We start from the raw sequence: 19481 nt of genomic DNA, 5'->3' as shown, positions 1-19481 counted from the left end.
CGACCTAGACGTGAGAGAGTTCCTGAAGGAGAAAATTTGCACGTACCACAACACTCCGAATGGGGTCACAGGGCACACTCCGTTTTTCCTCATGAGGGGGAGAAGATGCACCAACGAACTTACGCCCAAGTACAATAGATGGTACAGTGTGAGTGAGGACACCCAGGGTGTACGAGATGAGATGCTGGGAGTGAGAGAGAATTGTATCCAGGCAAGAGTGTTCCAAGAAGTACGCAGATGCAACAAACTAGGCGAAGGGGAAGACCATTGAACAGGGGGATTGGGTCCTAGTACGGAAGCCGCACAAGGTGGTGAAGGGAGAGTCTGTGTTTGGTCCGCCGGTGCGTGTGCAAGAGGCGACCCCTGGTGCAGTGTGCTTGGAAGACCGGGGTTGGCCCAGCAAGGATGATGTGGTCAAACTGAAGAAGGGCCAGGCGGAAATATTGTTGAGAGGGAGTTCGGAGAGCAATGAATGTGGGGGCGACAGTGTCCCAGAGTGGCGAGGAGAAGAGCGTGCCAACATGGGGGCATTGTGTGGAGAAGGAGATAGCGATGAGCCCATGCAGTCCCCGGGTGGGCAGGAACGCGACGACGCGGGGCGCAGCGTTGGCAGCACTAGTGCTGAAGGACATTCCCCACCCTACGCCGATAGTAGACCAAGGCGGGAGGCAAGGAGGCCAAGGCGCTATGATGAATGTATGGATTGAATAGTGTTTATGTTATGGAAAAAGGAGGGGAGATGTCGTACATGCTCACCAAATGTATGGGAGCGTCCTTTAGATGGACGCAGTCTGTCTTCTGTGGTAGCCGGGTCACGTGTGTGCCCAGCCACCAGAAGCGGAGGTCGACCTCCTCGAGGGGGGAGTTGCACTGGTTAGAGTGGAGCCGCGCTGCTGGTGTTAGCGGACGTGGGCCTCTGGGTTCAATAAACTAGAAGTTGGAACGCGCCCTGCAATCTGTCTTTCTTTTGCTGCTACAACAAGGGGGCAGCCTGTTTAGAGTGGCCCCCTGTGGGGGCTGCGGGCAGTCGCAGTCCTGAAGCTGCTCTTGGAGGGGGCAACAGTGACTGGAGGAAGAGCGGGGATAACAGGGACTCTGGGGGAGAGCGGGGATAACAGGGACTCTGGGGGGGGGAGCGTGAAAACAGGACTCTGGGGGAGCGGGGGGAAGCGGGAAAACAGGGACTCTGGGGGGAGCGAGGAAAACAGGGACTCTGGGGGGAGAGCGGGGAAAACGGGGACTCGGGGGGGGGGGGGGGGGAGAGCGGGGAAAACGGGACTCTGGGGGGGGGGGGAGCAGGGAAAACCAGGACTCTGGGGAGGGGGGAGAGCGGGGAAAACAGGGACTCTGGGGGGGAGCGTGGAAAACTGGGACTCTGGGGGGAAGCGGGGAAAACGGACTCTGGGGGGGGGGGGGGAGAGCGGGGAAAACAGGGACTCTGGGGGGAGCGAGGAAAACAGGGACTCTGGGGGGGAGAGCGGGAAAACGGGGACTGGGGGGGGGGAAGAGCGGGGAAAACAGGGACTCTGGGGGGGGGGGGAGAGCGGGGAAAACAGGGACTCGGGGGGGGGGGGGGGGGGGAGAGCGGGGAAAACAGGGACTCTGGGGGGGGAGAGCGGGGAAAACAGGGACTCTGGGGGGGGGAAGCGGGAAAACAGGGACTCTGGGGGGGGAGAAGGCGGGGAAAACGGGACTCTGGGGGGGGGGGGGGAGAGCGGGGAAAACGGGACTCTGGGGGGGGAAGAGCGGGGAAAAGACGGGACTCTGGGGGGGGGAAGAGCGGGGAAAACAGGGACTCTGGGGGGGGGGAAGAGCGGGGAAAACGGGGACTCGGGGAGATGGGACTGGGAAGAGCAGGGAAAACTGACTGGAGGAAAACAGTGACTCTCGGAAGAATAGTACTCGTTACAATGCAAACATTTACAACGCATGCCTTTACAACTTAGTTTTACATCGCAACATCCATTAGAACGTATGATTTTACATCGCATGCCATCCCAGCGCATTTTTAGAATCTACATTTACAACGCATCGCATTATACCATTACAACGCATACCATTACATTGCAGATAAGTGTTGTATAGTGTAGGGATAAAAATTACTATTCCCACTCCAGTGAGTGCAACAGTAGGGTAAGTATTGGATAGTGTAAGGGTAAAAACTATGCGCTGTAGTGGCATACGCTGTAAAGGATGTTGCGTTGTAATGACTGCTTTGTCAAGGTAGTGCGATGTAATGACTGCGTTGTAAAGGTTGTTTCCCATGTGGAATGATGGGGTAAACAGTGACACACACTGGGAGACAGGTGGAGGTGCGGGGAAAACAGTGACTGGGTTGACAGGAGGGAAGAAGGGGGAAAACAATGGATGTCGGGTGGGGCAATTGTCTGTCTTGACTCTTGCAATTGGGCTGATTAAGGAGACTCTGTCCTTGGCTCCACCACTTGAGGGCTCTGCCAGTTTGGGTGAGTAACGCAACTGTCAACTGCCTTGCCTACAAGTAAGGAAACTCTACATCTTGTCATTACCAGTTGGGCGAGTAAAGTGTCTGCGTCTTAGCTGTGTCAGTTGGAGCCAGTAAGGCACCTCTGCATCTTTGCTCTGCCGGCTGGACTGACTTCAAGGTGACTCCATCTTGGCTCTGCCGGCTGGACTGACTTCAAGGTGACTCCATCTTGGCTCTGCCGGCTGGACTGACTTCAAGGTGACTCCATCTTGGCTCTGCCGGCTGGACTGACTTCAAGGTGACTCCATCTTGGCTCTGCCAGCTTTTTGTCTCCCGTCAATAACACACGCATTGTGATTGCCGGTGACAGTGGTTTTGCTTTAGATGACAGACCAATTCTGCCCCAGGGGGCATTTCCTGCCCCTGTGGGGCATCACCTCCCCTGCCACTTCGGTGCTAGATTTCCGAGTCCCTGTGGCAGTAGGTGGGTAAGTTCTGTGCTGCAGATCTTGAAGGGTGACCCCCTCACGGAGCACTGGTCTATCCCTCTCTCCATCCTCGCCCACCATGCCTTCTGTCTGGGGTCCTATCCCTCTGTCCGTTCCCCTGTCTGGGGTCCTGTTCATCCCCCTGTGTCTGGCAGCATGTCTCTGTCCGTCCCCCTCTGTCTGGCAGCCTGTCCCTCTGTCCGTCCCCCTCTGTCTGGCAGCGTTATGCCTGCTGCACTTGTAATGCCCGGAAGGACCATTGTGGCCTCGGATCTCGCTGCCTGCACCCAGCACAGCCGATCTACTCTGATTTTCAATCAATCGGGGGGTTTATAAACCTCACTACTCACCTGTGAGGGTCTCAAGGCAGTAGGTGTGTGTGTGGGGGGGGCAACTCCGGATCAGTCGAAGAGCCAGGTCTTGAGGTCCTTCCTGAACGTGTGCAGGGTTGGGGAGCGTCTGATGTTCACGGGGAGCTCTTTCCAGGGCTTGGCTGCGATGTGGGAGAAGGCTCTCCGCCTGTTCTGTTTCTGTGGATGCAGGGGACTTCTGCCAGGTCGGTGGAGCAGAGGTTCCTCTTGGGTAAGTGGAAGGACACTTTCTCTGAGTTATTTGGGTCCGATGTTGAGGTATTTGTAGGCATGGGTGAGGAGTTTGAAGGTGACCCTCTTCTCGACAGGAAGCCAGTGTAGGTCTTGTAGGTGTTGGGTCATGTGTTCGTGACGCAGAGTCCCGAGGAAGAGTCTGGCTGCGGTGTTCTGGATGGTCTGGAGTTTGTGTAGTAGCTCTGATTCCAGCATATCGGACGTTGCCGTAGTCCAGTCTGCTGGTTGAGTGCGTGAGTGACTGTCTTTCTGTAGTTGGGGGATCCATTTGAAGGTCTTGCAGAGGATGCACTGGCAGTTGAAACTGGTGGAAGTGATGGCGTTGATCTGGTGGTTCATGGAGAGGGAGGAGTCCAGGAGGATGCCGAGGTTTCGTGCGTGGTCTGTAGGGGTGGGTGGATTCCGGAGGGCAGAAGGCCAGCAGGTGTTGTCCCAGGCAGAGGTGCAGGGTCCGAGGATGAGGACTTTGGTTTTCTCTGAGTTGAGCTTCAAGCAGCTGTCTTTCATCCAGGCTGCCACGTTCTTCATTCCTTCCTGCAAGCAGTCTGGTGTCTTCAGGTTTCTTCGTGAGAGGGAAGAGCTGGGTGTCGTCAGCGTAGGATGCGATGCTGAGCCCATGCTGTCTCACGATGGTGGCGAGGGGGGCCATGTAAATGTTGAAAAGCGTGGGGCTGAGCGATGATCCTTGGGGTACTCTGCAGTTGGTATTGGTGGGTTCGGAAACTCAATCCCGATAAAACTGAATTGGTGTTGACAGGTGGTTGCTCCAGTCCCTGGTCCTCTTCCTTTTGGCCCTCTTCCTTAGGCTCCCCACCTATTCCTGTCTCCTCCGTTAAAACACTTGGGTTTAAAATTAACAATCAACTCTCCCTACACTCTCAAGTCTCTGCCGTCGTATCCTCAGCCTTCCTCTCCCTCAGGACAATTCGTAAAGTCTCACGATTCTTTTCCTCTGATGCGCTCAAACTAATACTTCTGGCCATGGTAACATCTCGCCTAGACTACGGCAATGCCCTTCATCACGGCATGCCTGAATACCTCATGAGGCGTCTCCAATTGGTCCAAAACCAAGCCGCTCGGCTGGTCTTTAATTTACCAAAATCACACCTCGTTACACCCCTCGTCTCCCTGCACTGGCTCCCTGTCCGGCAGCGCGCCTTATTCAAGCTTTCCTGTACCATCTTTAAAGCCCGGACAGGCTCTGCCCCTTCTTTCATTAACACAGCCATTCAAGACTACATTCCATCGAGAGAACTCCGTTCTTCTTCCCACCACCTCCTCGTGGTCCCTCGCTTCAAACGGAAGAAGTGGGGGTGCTCCAAATTTTCGGCCACAGCTTTTTGGAACTCCCTTTCAATCTACCTGAGAACCTGCTCCCAGCACCCTCTGTTCCGTAAAGGCCTCAAGACCTTTCTCTTTACCCAGGCCTTCCCCTCTTGAACGGTCACTTCCCCATACCTTCCTGCCCCCTGAGTAGTAGTAGCCATTTAGCGCCAAGAAACCGCTAGGTGTATGAGCGCTCTACAAAACCCTTAAACTCAAACTCTGAGAGGAAGGCAGGGAGTCTGGTCCTCTGGGTTCTGCCAGAGACAGGATCGGATCCAGTCGAGGGCGGCTCCTTGTATACCGATGTTGTGAAGTCTGGCTGCGAGTGCTCGATGAGAAACTGTGTTGAATGCTGTCGGTCTAGAAGGATGAGGTCAGCCGTGTGTCCCTGGTAGAGTACAATATGGATGTCGGTGGCGAGGAGGGCGGTCTCTGTGCTGTGATTGCTGCAGAATCCGGACTGGGAGGCATCTAGGATGGAGTTCTCTTCGATGAAGGGTGTCAGCTGGGCGTTCACGAGTCTGTGTGACTTTGGCCGCGAAAAGGAGGAGAGAGGTGGACCGGTAGTTTTTTAGGTCAGTTGGGTCGGCGGTGGGTTTCTTGAGGGGTTTAACCTCCGCCTGCTTCCAGTCGTCTGGGGAAAATGCTGGACATGGAGGCGTTTATTTATGGTCAGTCCAAGTTCGGGTGCAATGGTGGCGGCAGCCCTCTGGAAGTGCGGTGGCCAGGGGTCAGTTGGGGCTCCTGATTTTCTTCATGGTGATGTGTTCCAACGGTGGTGGGATTCCAGGTTCCAGGTTTTAAACGAACCAATATTCTAGTAACCTTGAATGATTGATGGTGTTAATTTTACCAGGTGTAATTTGCCAGGAAATGGGCAAAATGCTGTCCCACCTCCCAGCAAGAGCGCACCATGAAATGGACCGGCGAAGGGTGGGGGTTTAAACTGGGGCCTGGTAGCCAAGGGTGAAGTGGAGGTGTGAAAGGCAACTTGCAGGTGTGCCCCCCCACCCCCCCCCCCCCCCTCTTGAAAGGGTGAGTCAGGGCAGATACTTCGGAGCACCTTCTGCTGAAGGGCCAGTTTGTTCATTTTTAATTAATAAACATGTTTGGTACAACAGCCCTCTGAATGCTCTTCATGCCCAGGTGGTCGCACCCCCCTCTTCTCCCCCCTCAACCCCACCTGGTCCAGGGGTGGCCCGTCCACAGGAACTGTGCCCAGGGCAGCCAGCTGGCCTCTTCCAAAACCAGTCTCTCCGCGGTACCCTGGCATCAGAGGTCTCTCCTCGCCCCCGCCCGCCTGCGCTGGACACCTCCCTAGATTTCTCCGCGCCCCCCCCCCCCCCCCCCCCCCCCCCCCCATGACCTGGACATGTTCTGCGGTATCAATCGTGCCCCAACGACGCAATCCTGCAGGCTGCCAACCCTAGAGCCAGGGCTTGGTCCTGCTGTCTGTCCCAACCCGTCAGACCCCCCACCAAGTTCCTGCAGCATCAGACCACCAGACCCCCCCCCCCCCCCCCCCCACATGTTCTGCCGCTTGAGTAGGTTGCCAACGTTGTTTTAAGAGCCTGCACAGACCCGGACTGGTACAGAATAGGACTTTAAAGCCCATTGTATGTGCTCATTTGGAACATGATTTTTCCACCTTTTTGTTCCCTTTATTGGTTGCCCGGGGCTCGTGAACGCAGCTCAGGACACGTTTACAGAGCCTTCTGTTTATCCACTCTTTGACATATGTGCGGAGCAGGGGATACAATGCGGCATGGGGGGGGGGGGAAAGGGTTCCTGTCTTTTGTACCAGCTGGACATCGGTAGAAGCCGGGCAGGGCCCCCGAAGCCAGTGACATTAAAGAAACTTGAAGGGCCCCCTCCCTAGAGCCCCCCCCCCCCTCCCCGGACAGTTATGACCTCTCAAGCCCCGTGCACTGTGCCGGATGGGGGCCTCTGGAGCCCCCGCCCTTGCTATTGTTACCCCACTTCCCCGAGGCAGCCCGAGCCCCCCACGTATTAACGTGGCCCGAGCTTCGTTCAGTGGTGGCCGCTGGTACCAACCCAGGGTGGGCTCTTTAAAGCTGGTGGAGTGAGTGGCATGTGTCTACTCCGTTTGAGGTCCCCAGGGGCGCCAGGAGCCCATCGCCCACCCCTGTCTGTACTCTTAACACCCTGAAGCATCTGGGAGGTGCGCTCCTGGCACACATCCACTGCGCCCAGGACCGCATGTCCCCGAGGTGGGGGGGGGGGGGGTATCTGGTAACCTCACTGACTCTTCCCCCAGACCCAGCTGCCTCCTATTGCAGGTCCCAGCGACTTCCAGCTAGTTTTAGGCATAGCTGCCCCCCCCCCCTCCTCAGCTCCAGGCCTTTGTGGGCCCCCCCTCCCGGGGCCCACTGTCTGCCATTGTTTGCCCTGCACGTGGCCTCCCTCCCTCGCCACCCCTCGTGTGCGCACGTGGCCCGCCCTCTTTTGTGCGCACGTGGCCCTCCTGCTCCACACATTGTCTGCTCGCTTCCAGTTTTCACTGCAATAACCTGTGTTTTCCTTGTCCTTTTAGGCTTTGTGGCCACAGGCGGTCAGGTGCTGCAGCCAGTGTTGGGACCTCGGTGACCGGGCCGTGCGACCAGAAGCGCCTCCGCTCCACAGCTGCGTCCACTGTCCACAGGTTGTCGATGGTGGTTGGAAGGCTACCTTGGACTCTTCCTGACTGAGCATCAGCTGTGGCCTTCAGTCCTCTGCTAGCCTTCAGGTTTCCAGCAGGATGAGCTACTACGAGAAGCGGCGACCATCCCTTCAGTCTGTTTGCCCGCGTGGATCGTCTAGCCCTGACAGCCTGGCACAGCGGACTGTGGACTCTGTGCTCAACGACCTGGTCCCAAGATGGGGCATCCCGGATCGTACACCAGCCTCCATGGCTAGTGAGGAGGAGAGGCTGTGGTCATTCCAGGACTGGCCCTCCTCTGCGCCAGTCTCGCCACTAGATCTGGCTCGCTCTGGCTTCTTCTATCTGGGGCCTGGTGACCGGGTGCAGTGCTTCTACTGTCGAGGGATTCTGAAGTGCTGGGCCGCAGGAGACAGCGCCATGTTTGAACACCAGAAGTTCTTCCCAGACTGTCCCTTTGTGCTGGAACGGGAGCTATGCTACCGACCGAGTGCCCAGACCAGAGGCAGGTGTCCAGACTGCACGGATGGGCAAATTCTGGGTCACCAGCGAGTGATGGACACTGAAGACTCCCCTGCCCTGGACCACCCAGCCCACCCCGATATGGCTCGGCAATGGGCACGCCTCTCCTCCTTCCGATACTGGCCCCTACATGCAGAGGCCCAGCCACAGCAGCTGGCCAAGGCCGGCTTCTTCTACGTAGGTAAGTGGCGCCTGCCTGCACACCTTGGCTGGGGTATAGTTCATAGTTATTGCACCACAATCCCTATACACTCCCTTCCCACTAGTTGCATGGACCCCATTATTCACCTCATCCTCCACACTATCCTTTTTATACATGATCCGTTATCTGCTCCCGTTCACGGTTACTTTGCGTCTTTGTAAAGCGCGCCCTCCCCCGTGAGGAGGTGTGGAGGAGAGATGGGGCTTTGGGTATACAAAGCAGAATTACTCCGGCAATCCATGAAGCAAGCACGCAATTGACCAATGGTGGCCGGGCCATGTCGTACGGTTTCCACCTTCTCAGTAGGAACTGTTCATCTGTTGGACAACATACATCGGGTTGATGCCAGATTGATTCTATGCCCCGCCCTCTGGATGCGTTCGCCTGTAGATCTCCCAGCTCAGTGCCACCATATGTACCCCTAAACCTAGTGGGGTAACAAATGGTTTGGGCAACCTCCACATGACAGCCCTGAGTCCTCAAGGAATCTTGGTACCAGATCTAGAACCTTTTACCTCGGTCACTCGTGCATACCAAGAAAGATTCACAAGGAATACTGAGGCGTTTCAGTATTTATCGAATGAACCTTTGTGGTTCTTGTATAGAATGCATGCGCGCAGTCATCCATAGTCTGAAGCAGATACGGGATTAGCAGTGTAAGCACAGTGAAAAGAATAAACCATTCCCCCATTGTGCTGAAACCAGGTGTGTATACTGGCAGAGGTACAGTGTATAGTGTACTCCTACTATGCGCTCCCTAACCTAGTAGTCTAGGGCAGGACAGATGTCCCTATTGGACGATCCAAGTGCCCATTACCTGAAGGTGAGTGTGCAAGGCCCAGTCTTGGTCATACGTTGGACGTCCCCCCTCGCAGGGGTAAACTGGAACAGCTGGGCTGGGATTGTGAAGATCAGAGTGCTCCTCCGATTTGAACACAAATTCCTGTGTGTACATATAGTCCATGCTTCTGTGTCGAAGCCCCAGCCAGGCTGTCATGGTTCACCCTCGTGTGATGGATGAATAACAAACCTTTGCACAATGTATGATCCGGCCTAGTACTAAATGTTCATACTTACAAAGTGGAAATGTAAGCAATAAAGGTTCCAAGAAACGACTCCTGCACGGTCACACAGGCAAATGGTTCAATTCATTGCGTAGAAAATAATGTAACCTACAGAACATGTATGTCAGGGTTTCTTCCCCGTCCTCTTGACAGTCTGGCTGTGGAGTTGTGCATGGTTTGCACTCTTCTGGTGAGTTGCTTCTTGTTTCCTGGCGTAGGTGTTCCCATAGTCCAACTTGCTGGTGACTAGGTCATGTGATGGTTTTTCTAGTGTGCTTGGCACCCATTTGAAGATGCATTGACGGTGTGGATTTGTGTGCAGCCCTGGTCAGGTTCCTATAGATTATTCCAGGGTTCCTGGCTTGTCTGCTGGCTGCGGGTCTGACTTCGGCAGGCCCCCGTTTGGAGTCCATGGTGAGGGTTTCTTGCTGAAGATCGCTACTTCTGTCTTGTCTGTGCTGAGCTCGAGACTGTCATCCAGTGAGTGACTTCAGTTGTGCAGGTGGAGTTGGTGGTCTTATCTGAGAGGGTGCGTTGGAGTTGCCGGTCATTGGAGAAGGGGAGTATGTTGGTGTGCACGGATGGCTTTGGCTAGAGGGATCATGTATGCGCTCGGGAGGGTGGGGCGGAGTACTGAACCGTGAGGCACTCCACAGATGAGTCTGTGGGCTTCCGAGGAGTGAGCTGCCAGGCTGGCATCTTGTGTTCTATCTGTTGGGCAGATCCAGCGGAGAGTGGCGCTTTGGTGCCAATCTCATGCAGGTGCCTGAGGGTGGGAAGTGGACTATAAAACTCCCTTTTGGTCACACGTCACTGTCCCCTTCTTACCTCTCCAGGTTCTGTCCCTTCTGCCCCATCACTAGCACAACTGAGGGTTGAACTACCAACCGAATGACCAATTTGAAGTGTAAGCGCTAACCAATGGAATACCTTCCCAGACTTGCCCAGGGTCATGCGAGCCTGTGACCATTGTAGAGGGTGGGTAGCATTACTTGATCTTACACCAGCCCTGCCCGTCTATGCACCAGGTCAATGTGGGGGGGTGATGGAAGCAGTGGGTGTGCATCCAGGACCCGGATGCAGAATAGAACAAAAAACAAACTGGCAAACTGTTGCAGGAAGTGGGGGTCTATGGTCATCTGTACTGACCACTTGGCATCCAGGCAAAATGGGGAGCTTGTGTGGAGACGCCCAGTGGGCATGTCTAGTCCAACATGTCTCAAAGAACTTCTGGCTCGCCAGCGATGCTCCCTCTTACTGTGCTGCGCTGTGCGCAGCCAGACTGATGCTGCTGTGCAGTCCATGGACCCCTGAAATGAAGGGGTATCCTCGGGTGCCAAACGGATTACTAGGCGCAGATCCCCCGGAGCTCGTCGTGGGTTTGGAAGATGCACCTGAGAGCTCCTAGGTGGGGACTGATGTGAAGGAGCGGTGCCTAGATGCTTCTGTGCCGGGGGGACCCGGTTTGTTGCCTCGGGAGGGCTTTGATGCAGCAAACAGCCAACCTATCTGTCAAGAGAGAAAGGTGGAGGACCCGGAATGTCCTGAGCTGTCCTTACCTTGGCCCTCCAGGATTCTAAACCAAACCATGGCTTCGTCAGGCGAGAAACCAGTTGAGGGTTAGCCGCCATTTTATATGCCTGGTTCTATAGACCACCTGGGAGTTGTATGGAGAAGGGGGTGGAGGGGGTGTAAATGTCACATGAGAACTCAGCACACCAACTCTTCTGGACTCGAGCATGTGAGATGTGTGGTTGGAATGTGTGGTGCGACCAGATTGGGGTTGTTTGGGGGCTTTAGGGACCTGGATATCAGCCAGATTTCTGAAAGCGGGGGAGTCGGAGCAGTTTTTTGATTGACTCACTTGTTCCTGTCGTAAGACACTGACTGACCACAGTAGGTGTGAATGTGTAGTGATGGTGTGAATAACTGGCCTAAAACGAGTGCCCAATACATGTCCTTAAGATTTCTGCTGTCCCAGGACATCCACTCTCAGGTGCACAAGACAGACACTTCTAAAAGCTAAGCAGTAATCACCATCTCCTTGGCAGCCAAAGCTTCACGAGGCAGACCTAATGCACAAAGGCCCAAGATGTCTGAAATCGAAGAGCTTTCTGGGGCTCTGCCTGACCCCGCACGACCAACTTGGTGTCTGGAACAAGTATTCAAATTGAAAGTCTAAAATTAGACTATTAAATGGAAACAAACATAAGGCGCTATAGCGCCAACTTGAACAAACAAAACCTAAAGCACTAGGATTATTGTAACAAGTCTTTGTGCACCGAGCTCAACCCCATGTGGCACACCATGTAACCTATACCAATGTCTTTTATCCTCCGAGGCCATGAGCTATCCAGCGCCCCCCGCCCCCCTAACAAAACTCGACTCTGGCGATCTCCAGGTAACCTCACGCAAAATTGTGGATGGGAGGTGGAGGGAATTGCTACCCTCTTATCAAAGAATAACCCCTGGGCCAGAACATGTTGCACAAGTTCCTGCCCACAGTCAGCCAGTGAGACCAGCCAGCTTAGAAGTTGAGTGGACTGAGCAGTTAAGGAAGCTGTCGGTCAGCAATGACTCCATGAACCCTAGGTGCCCCTCATCCAGGCAGGTAAACTCTTCCATCCACAGATGTCTCCGCAGCCAGACCAATACTCTAGACCTCGGCCCATTCTGATGGAAGGCTGGCAACCCAGCAGCCCTTTGAAACAAAACTAATGAAGAGATATAATACAAAGCAATAGACTGAACAAAAATAAAGGTAATGGAATACAAGCAGAAGAGTGGCACACACATACGGCCTTTATTCTTAAAATAAAGGTAATCTAATACAAGCACACGAGGTTACAAAAAACAAGTTGTGGAATTTACTCTTTAACATAATCCTCAGATATGTGGGTGGTCTGTTCTCTCCTTGCACGTCCCACTCTCTTCTCCCCCATCGTCCACACACCTTCTCCTCCACAATCCCCGGCTCCAGAGCAGATGTACAATTACTATCGACGTTCCTTTCATAATGGAAACTACTTATTGAGCCCATACTCTGCTCTGCGTACCCATTAGTAGAACTACTACAACCACTTCTGCATTGGCAATTTCCCACGCCCCTCCGTCATGATGGAGAGCTACGCTACGTTCCCTCGATCCCCATCCTCCTAAACCACACGCCACTTGTGCACCACCGTCCCCTTAAAAGGACCTATGAACTTCAATAGACCTCTTTATACGCCCATCCTACACTTTTACCCAATATCCTTATTCATGGTCACTGGACACGGAAACCTGCTGACCTAGACACAAGTTCATCACGATCCTCCAACCAACATGGCCCACATTTGGCCCTAGACTTCTGACCTCATGACCACAAATGGTGAAAGTGGCAGGACCCTGTTCATAGTGCAATGTGCCCTAAATTAATCATTACCAAGAAGGACCACCAGAGATGGCCCATCCTCCCAGTTGAGACCTGGGTAGATCAATTCTAGCAATCCACAATGTATCAACAGGTATCGGTTCAAGAGGCAGATTTCCAAATAAACTTAAATTACAATGGCACTGTGAAGGGAAGACACGAGATTTGTATGAAACATACAGTGATCTGCATTTAGAAAATTAAATGTATAAATCGATAGTTATATCAACACTATTTACAATGTATATGGGTGTAACCCAAAAAAAGTGTGCCCATACATGCTTGTTCAAGTAGTGATCGGCACAAGTGACATGGGAAATGTCACATCCTACATTGTCTTCCCTTTTTACTGTAAGTTGTTTGTTTTTTACTTTGGAAATCTGCCTATTTAAACATTATCTGTTGATAGTAATTGCTATAAATCATGAACAGCACTGCGCATATTAGAACCATTCTGCACTGTCATTTGAATTGTACTTTTCACCATATGGTTTGTTCTTTCAGCAGTACCATTGGATTGAGCGTTGTATAGAGCTGTGTGATGCTTCATGCCATTGCCACTCGTATCTTAATCTCCACTGACGTAAGTGGAATGCCAGTATCAGTGATTAAAGTATTGGGAAAACCTCTGTCCTGAATCTATTGATAAAACTGATGGTATTCTTTGTGAAGATTTCACACATACATTTTACTTCCGCCCATTTAAAAATATCCAATACCCTGGCAAATCTTAAGTCCCTGTCCACTCCTGCTAATGGACCAATAAAATCCATGCATACACTATGCTTTGCTTCTTTAGGATCCTGAATGACTCAGCCCAGACTGCAAGCTAACTTTGAGTATCTTCTCGCTCTCCTTGCACTCCAAACATTCCTCTACCCATTGCGTCCTTTGAACATGGGTGCCTGGCAACCAAATATTTTCTTTGACCCTCTGTCATAGTTTGGTCCAAATGCCTCTTGTGCTAGTTGAATGACCCTCCTAGTCGTATTCTCTGGTTGAATCTGTCACCCCTCATCAAAACACTCTTGCTACTCAAAGATAACTCCTTCAAAATTTTGACGTCCGGTCTTACTGATGAACTGCCGTCTCCCTGCATCCACTCTCTACCATGATGCGGCACACCTCCTGCAGTATTTTATCTATTTCAATCTCCTGCATCCATTCCTCTTTTGAAAATATCCCAATACCACTCTGAACCACATCTAACCATACCACTACACCATCCTTTTCTTTGGCCATCACTGCTTCCTTGTCCACAACATGCCAATCTAAAGGCAAATGAGACCATCCGCTTGGGTATTGCGCCATCCAGGAATGTATTCAGCGTTGTGCAGAAATTCTTGCATCCAGGCCAGTAGCTTGGCCAATCTCGCGGAGCCCTCGCCAGCCCTCCTGGTGTTTGAACTTTAACTAGTGGTTTATGGCCGGTCCATAATTTGAAACCCACACCACACAAGTAAGTCTTAAAATATTCAGCCCTTCAAGCTGCTGCAAACGTCTCGTGCTCATTGATGGAACAATTTTGCTCTTTCAGTCACTGAATGCAATGAAAATGCTACTGAATTCTCCACTGTATTGTGCAACTGAGACAAAACCCCACCAATCCCTGTGGTGCTAGCACCTACTGTCAATGAGGCTCAATCCACCGATCCCTGTGGTGCTAGCGTCTACTGTCAATGAGGCTCAATCCACCGATCCCTGTGGTGCTAGCGTCTACTGTCAATGAGGCTCAATCCACCGATCCCTGTGGTGCTAGCGTCTGCTGTCAATGAGGCTCAATCCACCGATCCCTGTGGTGCTAGCGTCTACGGTCAATGAGGCTCAATCCACCGATCCCTGTGGTGCTAGCGTCTGCTGTCAATGAGGCTCAATCCACCGATCCCTGTGGTGCTAGCGTCTACGGTCAATGAGGCTCAATCCACCGATCCCTGTGGTGCTAGCGTCTGCTGTCGGGCTCAATCCACCGATCCCTGTGGTGCTAGCGTCTACTGTCAATGAGGCTCAATTTCACATAAAAAGGAACCAATTCCTGCTGAACATCTTTTTGATACCAAAACACATTTGCTGCTCCTCACCCCATCTGAATGCACATCCTTTCCTCAGTAACCTTTTCAATTCAAGTCTTCACAGCAAAGTTCTCTATGAAATTGGCAGAGTATTCGATCAAACCCATAAATGACCTTAATTGGTTCTTGTCTTTGGGTGAGGAAGTTGATTTACTGGCCTCAGTAAGGTCTTTATTTGGCTTCACTCTTTCGCCTCTGATTGTGACACCCAAATATTCAATCTGATTAGGAAAACCCATTTTTCTTTGTGTAACGTAAGACCTCCCTTTTTAAAAACCTATCCAAAACTTGTTTCAACACTAGATTGTGGTGTTCCCTTCTTGCCCCATTGCTAAGAAAGTATCTTGGAAATAAAGAGCGTTGGGTAGGCCTTTAAACACCTGAGACCACATTTGCTGAAATATGATAGCTGCCGACAGTAATCCAAACAGCATTTTATAAACAAAAAAGTAACCTGCATGGTAATGAATACCATAAGATTGTAAGAGTTCTTGTCTGGCTGAATTGGATAAGCGCTCTGCAGGTCTAACTTTGAGGAGAACTTGCCTCCTTTAACCATAGCAATTCATTTATATTGGCGGAGGGAAAGTTGTCAGTGACATATTCTGGTTCACACTAAGCAAGTCAACACAGAATCTCAATCCACCATCTGCTTTTTGTGTTGACAACTGGTGATATCCAATGTGAAGCCTCTCTGTTCTACTACTCTCTCCATTTCACTTACCGTTGGTGTGACTTCATCCCTGACCCCCAAAGGAACCTTTCCGACTCCTTCACTAGTATCGCCCTTGGCTTAACCCTGACCTTATGTACTCACACCTTCAACTCTTCCAATTCACCTCGAAACACTCCTTTTGCACCTGCCAAATGTCATCAATATTCATCTCCTGTTGAGACGTCCTGGGACTCACAATTATATGCAAGATGTACTGATGCAGCCATTCACCTATTGGTGGCCCCTCTCTGCAACCTACGCCTTTAAGTTTCTCTAGTCAAGAACTTTAATAGTGGTAAAATATCCTACAATAGCAGTTTCCCCCACCCGGTATCCCCCTTGCCAAATGTCATTGGTTAGGAGTTTAACATTAGTCAAACTTTTCTCAAACGTATCTGGAAAAATGGTGTCCCTAGAGCCTGTATCCACCATCAGCTCAATAGATCTTCCCAACACAGTGAACAAAGTTTTGGGCCGGTTTCCTCCTCTCGCACCCTTTATACTCCCCTAGACTCAACACACGATCACACATTGTTTTCCCTAAATCTCCACCATGACGGCCACCCTCTATTTAGGCGAATCTTTGCACATGCAAGCAGGATGTCCCTTGCATCTGCACTTCCTAAACTCTTTACCTATAGCGTAACATGTTTTTGAGTCTCCTGCATAAAAATTGCTACCACGCCAGTGGCAGACTCTCACGCTCTGCTTAGTTCCCATAGGTTTTTGGTTTTTAACACAACTTCTGGTCACACCACCCACACTATAGTTTGTCTTTTCTACGTACCCAACAGCCGCTATCTCTTGCCCCCACACAGAACCACCTCTTGCACATATAATCCATACAATATTCTGATTTCTCCACCCCTTTCACTATAGCATCCTTAAAGTGGGCTTTTTTTTTTGCCACCAACAATCGTTCTGTATTTTCCTACTCTTACATTGAACAATTAGCTTATCACTTAATCCTCTCCCATACCACCAAATTGACATTTCATAGATCACTCTGTCAAGAGACAAGTTCATGAATTGATTTACCTGTATATTGTGGTGGAGTATAAAACTAATCCGGCCATTGCTACATTTGTGTTTTTGGCAAATCTAGCCTTCAGTCTAATTTATTTTCCTTTTTATATAAATCTGGTATTCTTTACCCATTTTGATCTAATACTTCAGGAAGAGACTTAATAACCCTCAACCCAGTGAACTCGACAAAATAGCTTTGTTTCTCTCAGGACTAAAGTTTTGGCCATCCAACTCCCCACTGAATGATTGAAGCCCCATGATTAGGTAGAAATTGTGGTGGTGTAGCTATCGCAACTTGCTGCATAGTGATGAGTTTTCACTGTTTAAGCAAAAGCCTTTTGTTTAAGATGTGTGCATCAACGTACTTTTGCTGACTTCTAGAGGTTCCCGCACAGCCGGCCAAGCCACGCTGGCATTGCATGCGGACTGTGCCACAAGCGTGTTGCAAAGGTGTTAATCAGGCATGTGCATGTTTTGCAGTGCACATTAGAACAAATCCTCGCGCCCCGGCTTGTGGCACCACACGGGCATTTGAACTGCTGTGACCGCCAACTAATACTGGTTTGGTACCTGGTGTAAACACCAAAGTCTCTGCAGTTATGGGATCTCAAAAGTCTCTGCCAATGAAAGGGAGAAGCTGCCCTGCTGACGGTAATCTTAGTCCATCAGTCTGATCACCACCGACATTCGCAGCAGTCCCCAGCAATGCCGTTACAGTACCTTGACCGAGTAGGTACCTTGACAGAGTAGGTGGTTACGTCGCAAACCCACCAAATTGACCATGCCAATCAGAGAAGCTGCCCGTCTCCTCAGCACTCCCAAACTGTCTTTGATCAGCTCCCAATCTCATCACATTTCTCCTGTTCTGATGTGTGCGATGTCACCCGGCAGGCTGAATATGGGCTGGCAACTCGTCACCAAATAAGGTAGTAAAAAAGTTGTCCAGAACATATGCCAATTTTAAGTAGAGCTTTATTCAGCCTGCCTCGGTGTGACTTGTAGTGCCCACCATAGCTCTCAACAGACATTACTAGGGTCCCACGCCTCGTACAAGGCTAATGGAGCCCACCGGTGGAGCAAGGCTAATGGAGCCCGCCGGTGGAGCAAGGCGAATGGAGCCCGCCGGTGGAGCAAGGCGAATGGAGCCCGCCGGTGGAGCAAGGCGAATGGAGCCCGCCGGTGGAGCAAGGCGAATGGAGCCCGCCGGTGGAGCAAGGCGAATGGAGCCCGCCGGTGGAGCAAGGCGAATGGAGCCCGCCGGTGGAGCAAGGCGAATGGAGCCCGCCGGTGGAGCAAGGCGAATGGAGCCCGCCGGTCGAGCAAGCCTAACGGAGCCCATCGATGCAGCATCCTAACCAATGTCATGAATACAACCCTGGACATCCCCCACCCACAAGATGCCCTGCTGTTGTAGAGGGGCCCATGAAGGGCGCACATGGCTGCTGTATCCAGGGTGGCCAACTCTAACAAAGGGGCCCTCTGTTTTGGGCAGCATGTTCATGGGTCTAAAAGGACCCCCACTCTTTATCAAGTCTGTATGCCAGCCTTGCACCCCACTTGAAGACTTGGGTCTTTCATACGTGTCTGTTATGAGGGCTTCCACTTACAACTGGAGGTTTCTTTACATATGCGAGCCAGGGGCGGCCTCACCCAGGGGTACAGGTAACAAGGCCCACCCCCTTGGCTGCAACCTCTGGGGGTTCCCTGGCATCCAAGCAAGCCGCTAGACTAAAGGTACAGGACATGAGGCGCTGTGATTGGCGCAAAAAGGAGGAAACCCAGAGCAGTTGGGGAACCATGAAGGGCAGCACCGCTTTATCGAACCTGTTAGATTAGATCCTGAAGACTCGCCATTTTGGGGAGCAGAACCCTGGTTAAAAGCGGCGTTTTCACGATTTGACAAATGTACGATGTTGGGCAGGTGTTCCAGGGTGTAAAGCAGCACATGGTGGGGCCACTCGAGATCCCGCCAGATCTCTGGGGCCGGATTCCTCCAACGCCGACGCATGGAGCGCTGCCGCAATGGTATTACCGTAGCTTGATGGAAGGTGCTGTTTCAAGCAGAATCACTGCCGCATTACAGTGTAATGAGCTCTTCACGGTCAGAGCAGGAATAACTTACAGGAACTCCGGATTACTTGAAGATTTAAATGTACGTTTATTTCAGATGTACGTTTATTTCAGAAGTAAATGACCCACGACTAGTCCCATTAAAATCCAGTCTTCATTTGAACATCTCCCTGACATTCTAGAATCAGACAACCATTCTACATTTTGCTTACATCACTGTTCTATAAAGTTACAGCAACCACATAAACAATAATATAATCAACTTACTACACACCCTCCCCTTTTACACAAACAGAAATTTACCCATGCACTAAAGAAATATCATTGAGAACAAAGTAAATACAAAATATGATTAAGTCATGAAATAATCACAAACTAATAGGTGCTGTTTGGTATCTTGACCCTGCAAGATTTCTACCACTACCATCACCTTCTCCTTTATCAGATGTTAAACAAGGAGAAACCGGATGAGATAAAGTTACCATAGAATCCCCTCTTTCAAATTGATGCAAATTACTATATGAATGACCAGAGGACCCAGATTGAGTACCAATATTGTCAGACACCAAACCAATTTTGATCTGAACTATCTAACATTAGTGTTAGTCTTGTTTTCCAAACAATGGCAGCTTGTTTGTTGGTAATTTTAATAAGTGCATTTTTGTTCCACCAACCTCTATCTTGTAGAAGAGCAGACATTCGAGAAACTCGTATAACTTGAACAGGAGATGAAAATTTTGAGTGACCTTTTGAAACCTTAATGGGTTTCCGAATCAAAACCCAATCACCAGGAAACCAAGGTTTACCAACATGGAATCGTTTATCATAGTCATGTTTATAACAGTTTTGTTTTTTTAATTACGCGATCCCTAATTCT

General features: G+C 51.2%; 1 protein-coding gene across 2 annotated transcripts in view; it reads left to right on the top strand.

Moving 5' to 3' along the window:
• The window catches only part of LOC146783054 (baculoviral IAP repeat-containing protein 7-B-like), a 77656-nt gene that overhangs the window by 25673 nt on the left and 32502 nt on the right, over positions 1 to 19481 (top strand). For both annotated transcript variants that reach the window (XM_085638212.1, XM_085638211.1), the window contains exon 2: positions 7420 to 8227. In XM_085638212.1, the coding sequence (XP_085494338.1) occupies positions 7624 to 8227 (604 nt within the window). In that variant the 5' untranslated portion in view covers positions 7420 to 7623. The remainder of the gene's footprint in view (positions 1 to 7419; positions 8228 to 19481) is intronic.

The sequence above is a fragment of the Triturus cristatus genome, chromosome 12 (assembly GCF_964204655.1).
Source record: "Triturus cristatus chromosome 12, aTriCri1.1, whole genome shotgun sequence".
In the NCBI taxonomy this organism is placed as follows: domain Eukaryota; kingdom Metazoa; phylum Chordata; class Amphibia; order Caudata; family Salamandridae; genus Triturus; species Triturus cristatus.
This window is presented reverse-complemented; position numbering and strand designations above follow the sequence as displayed.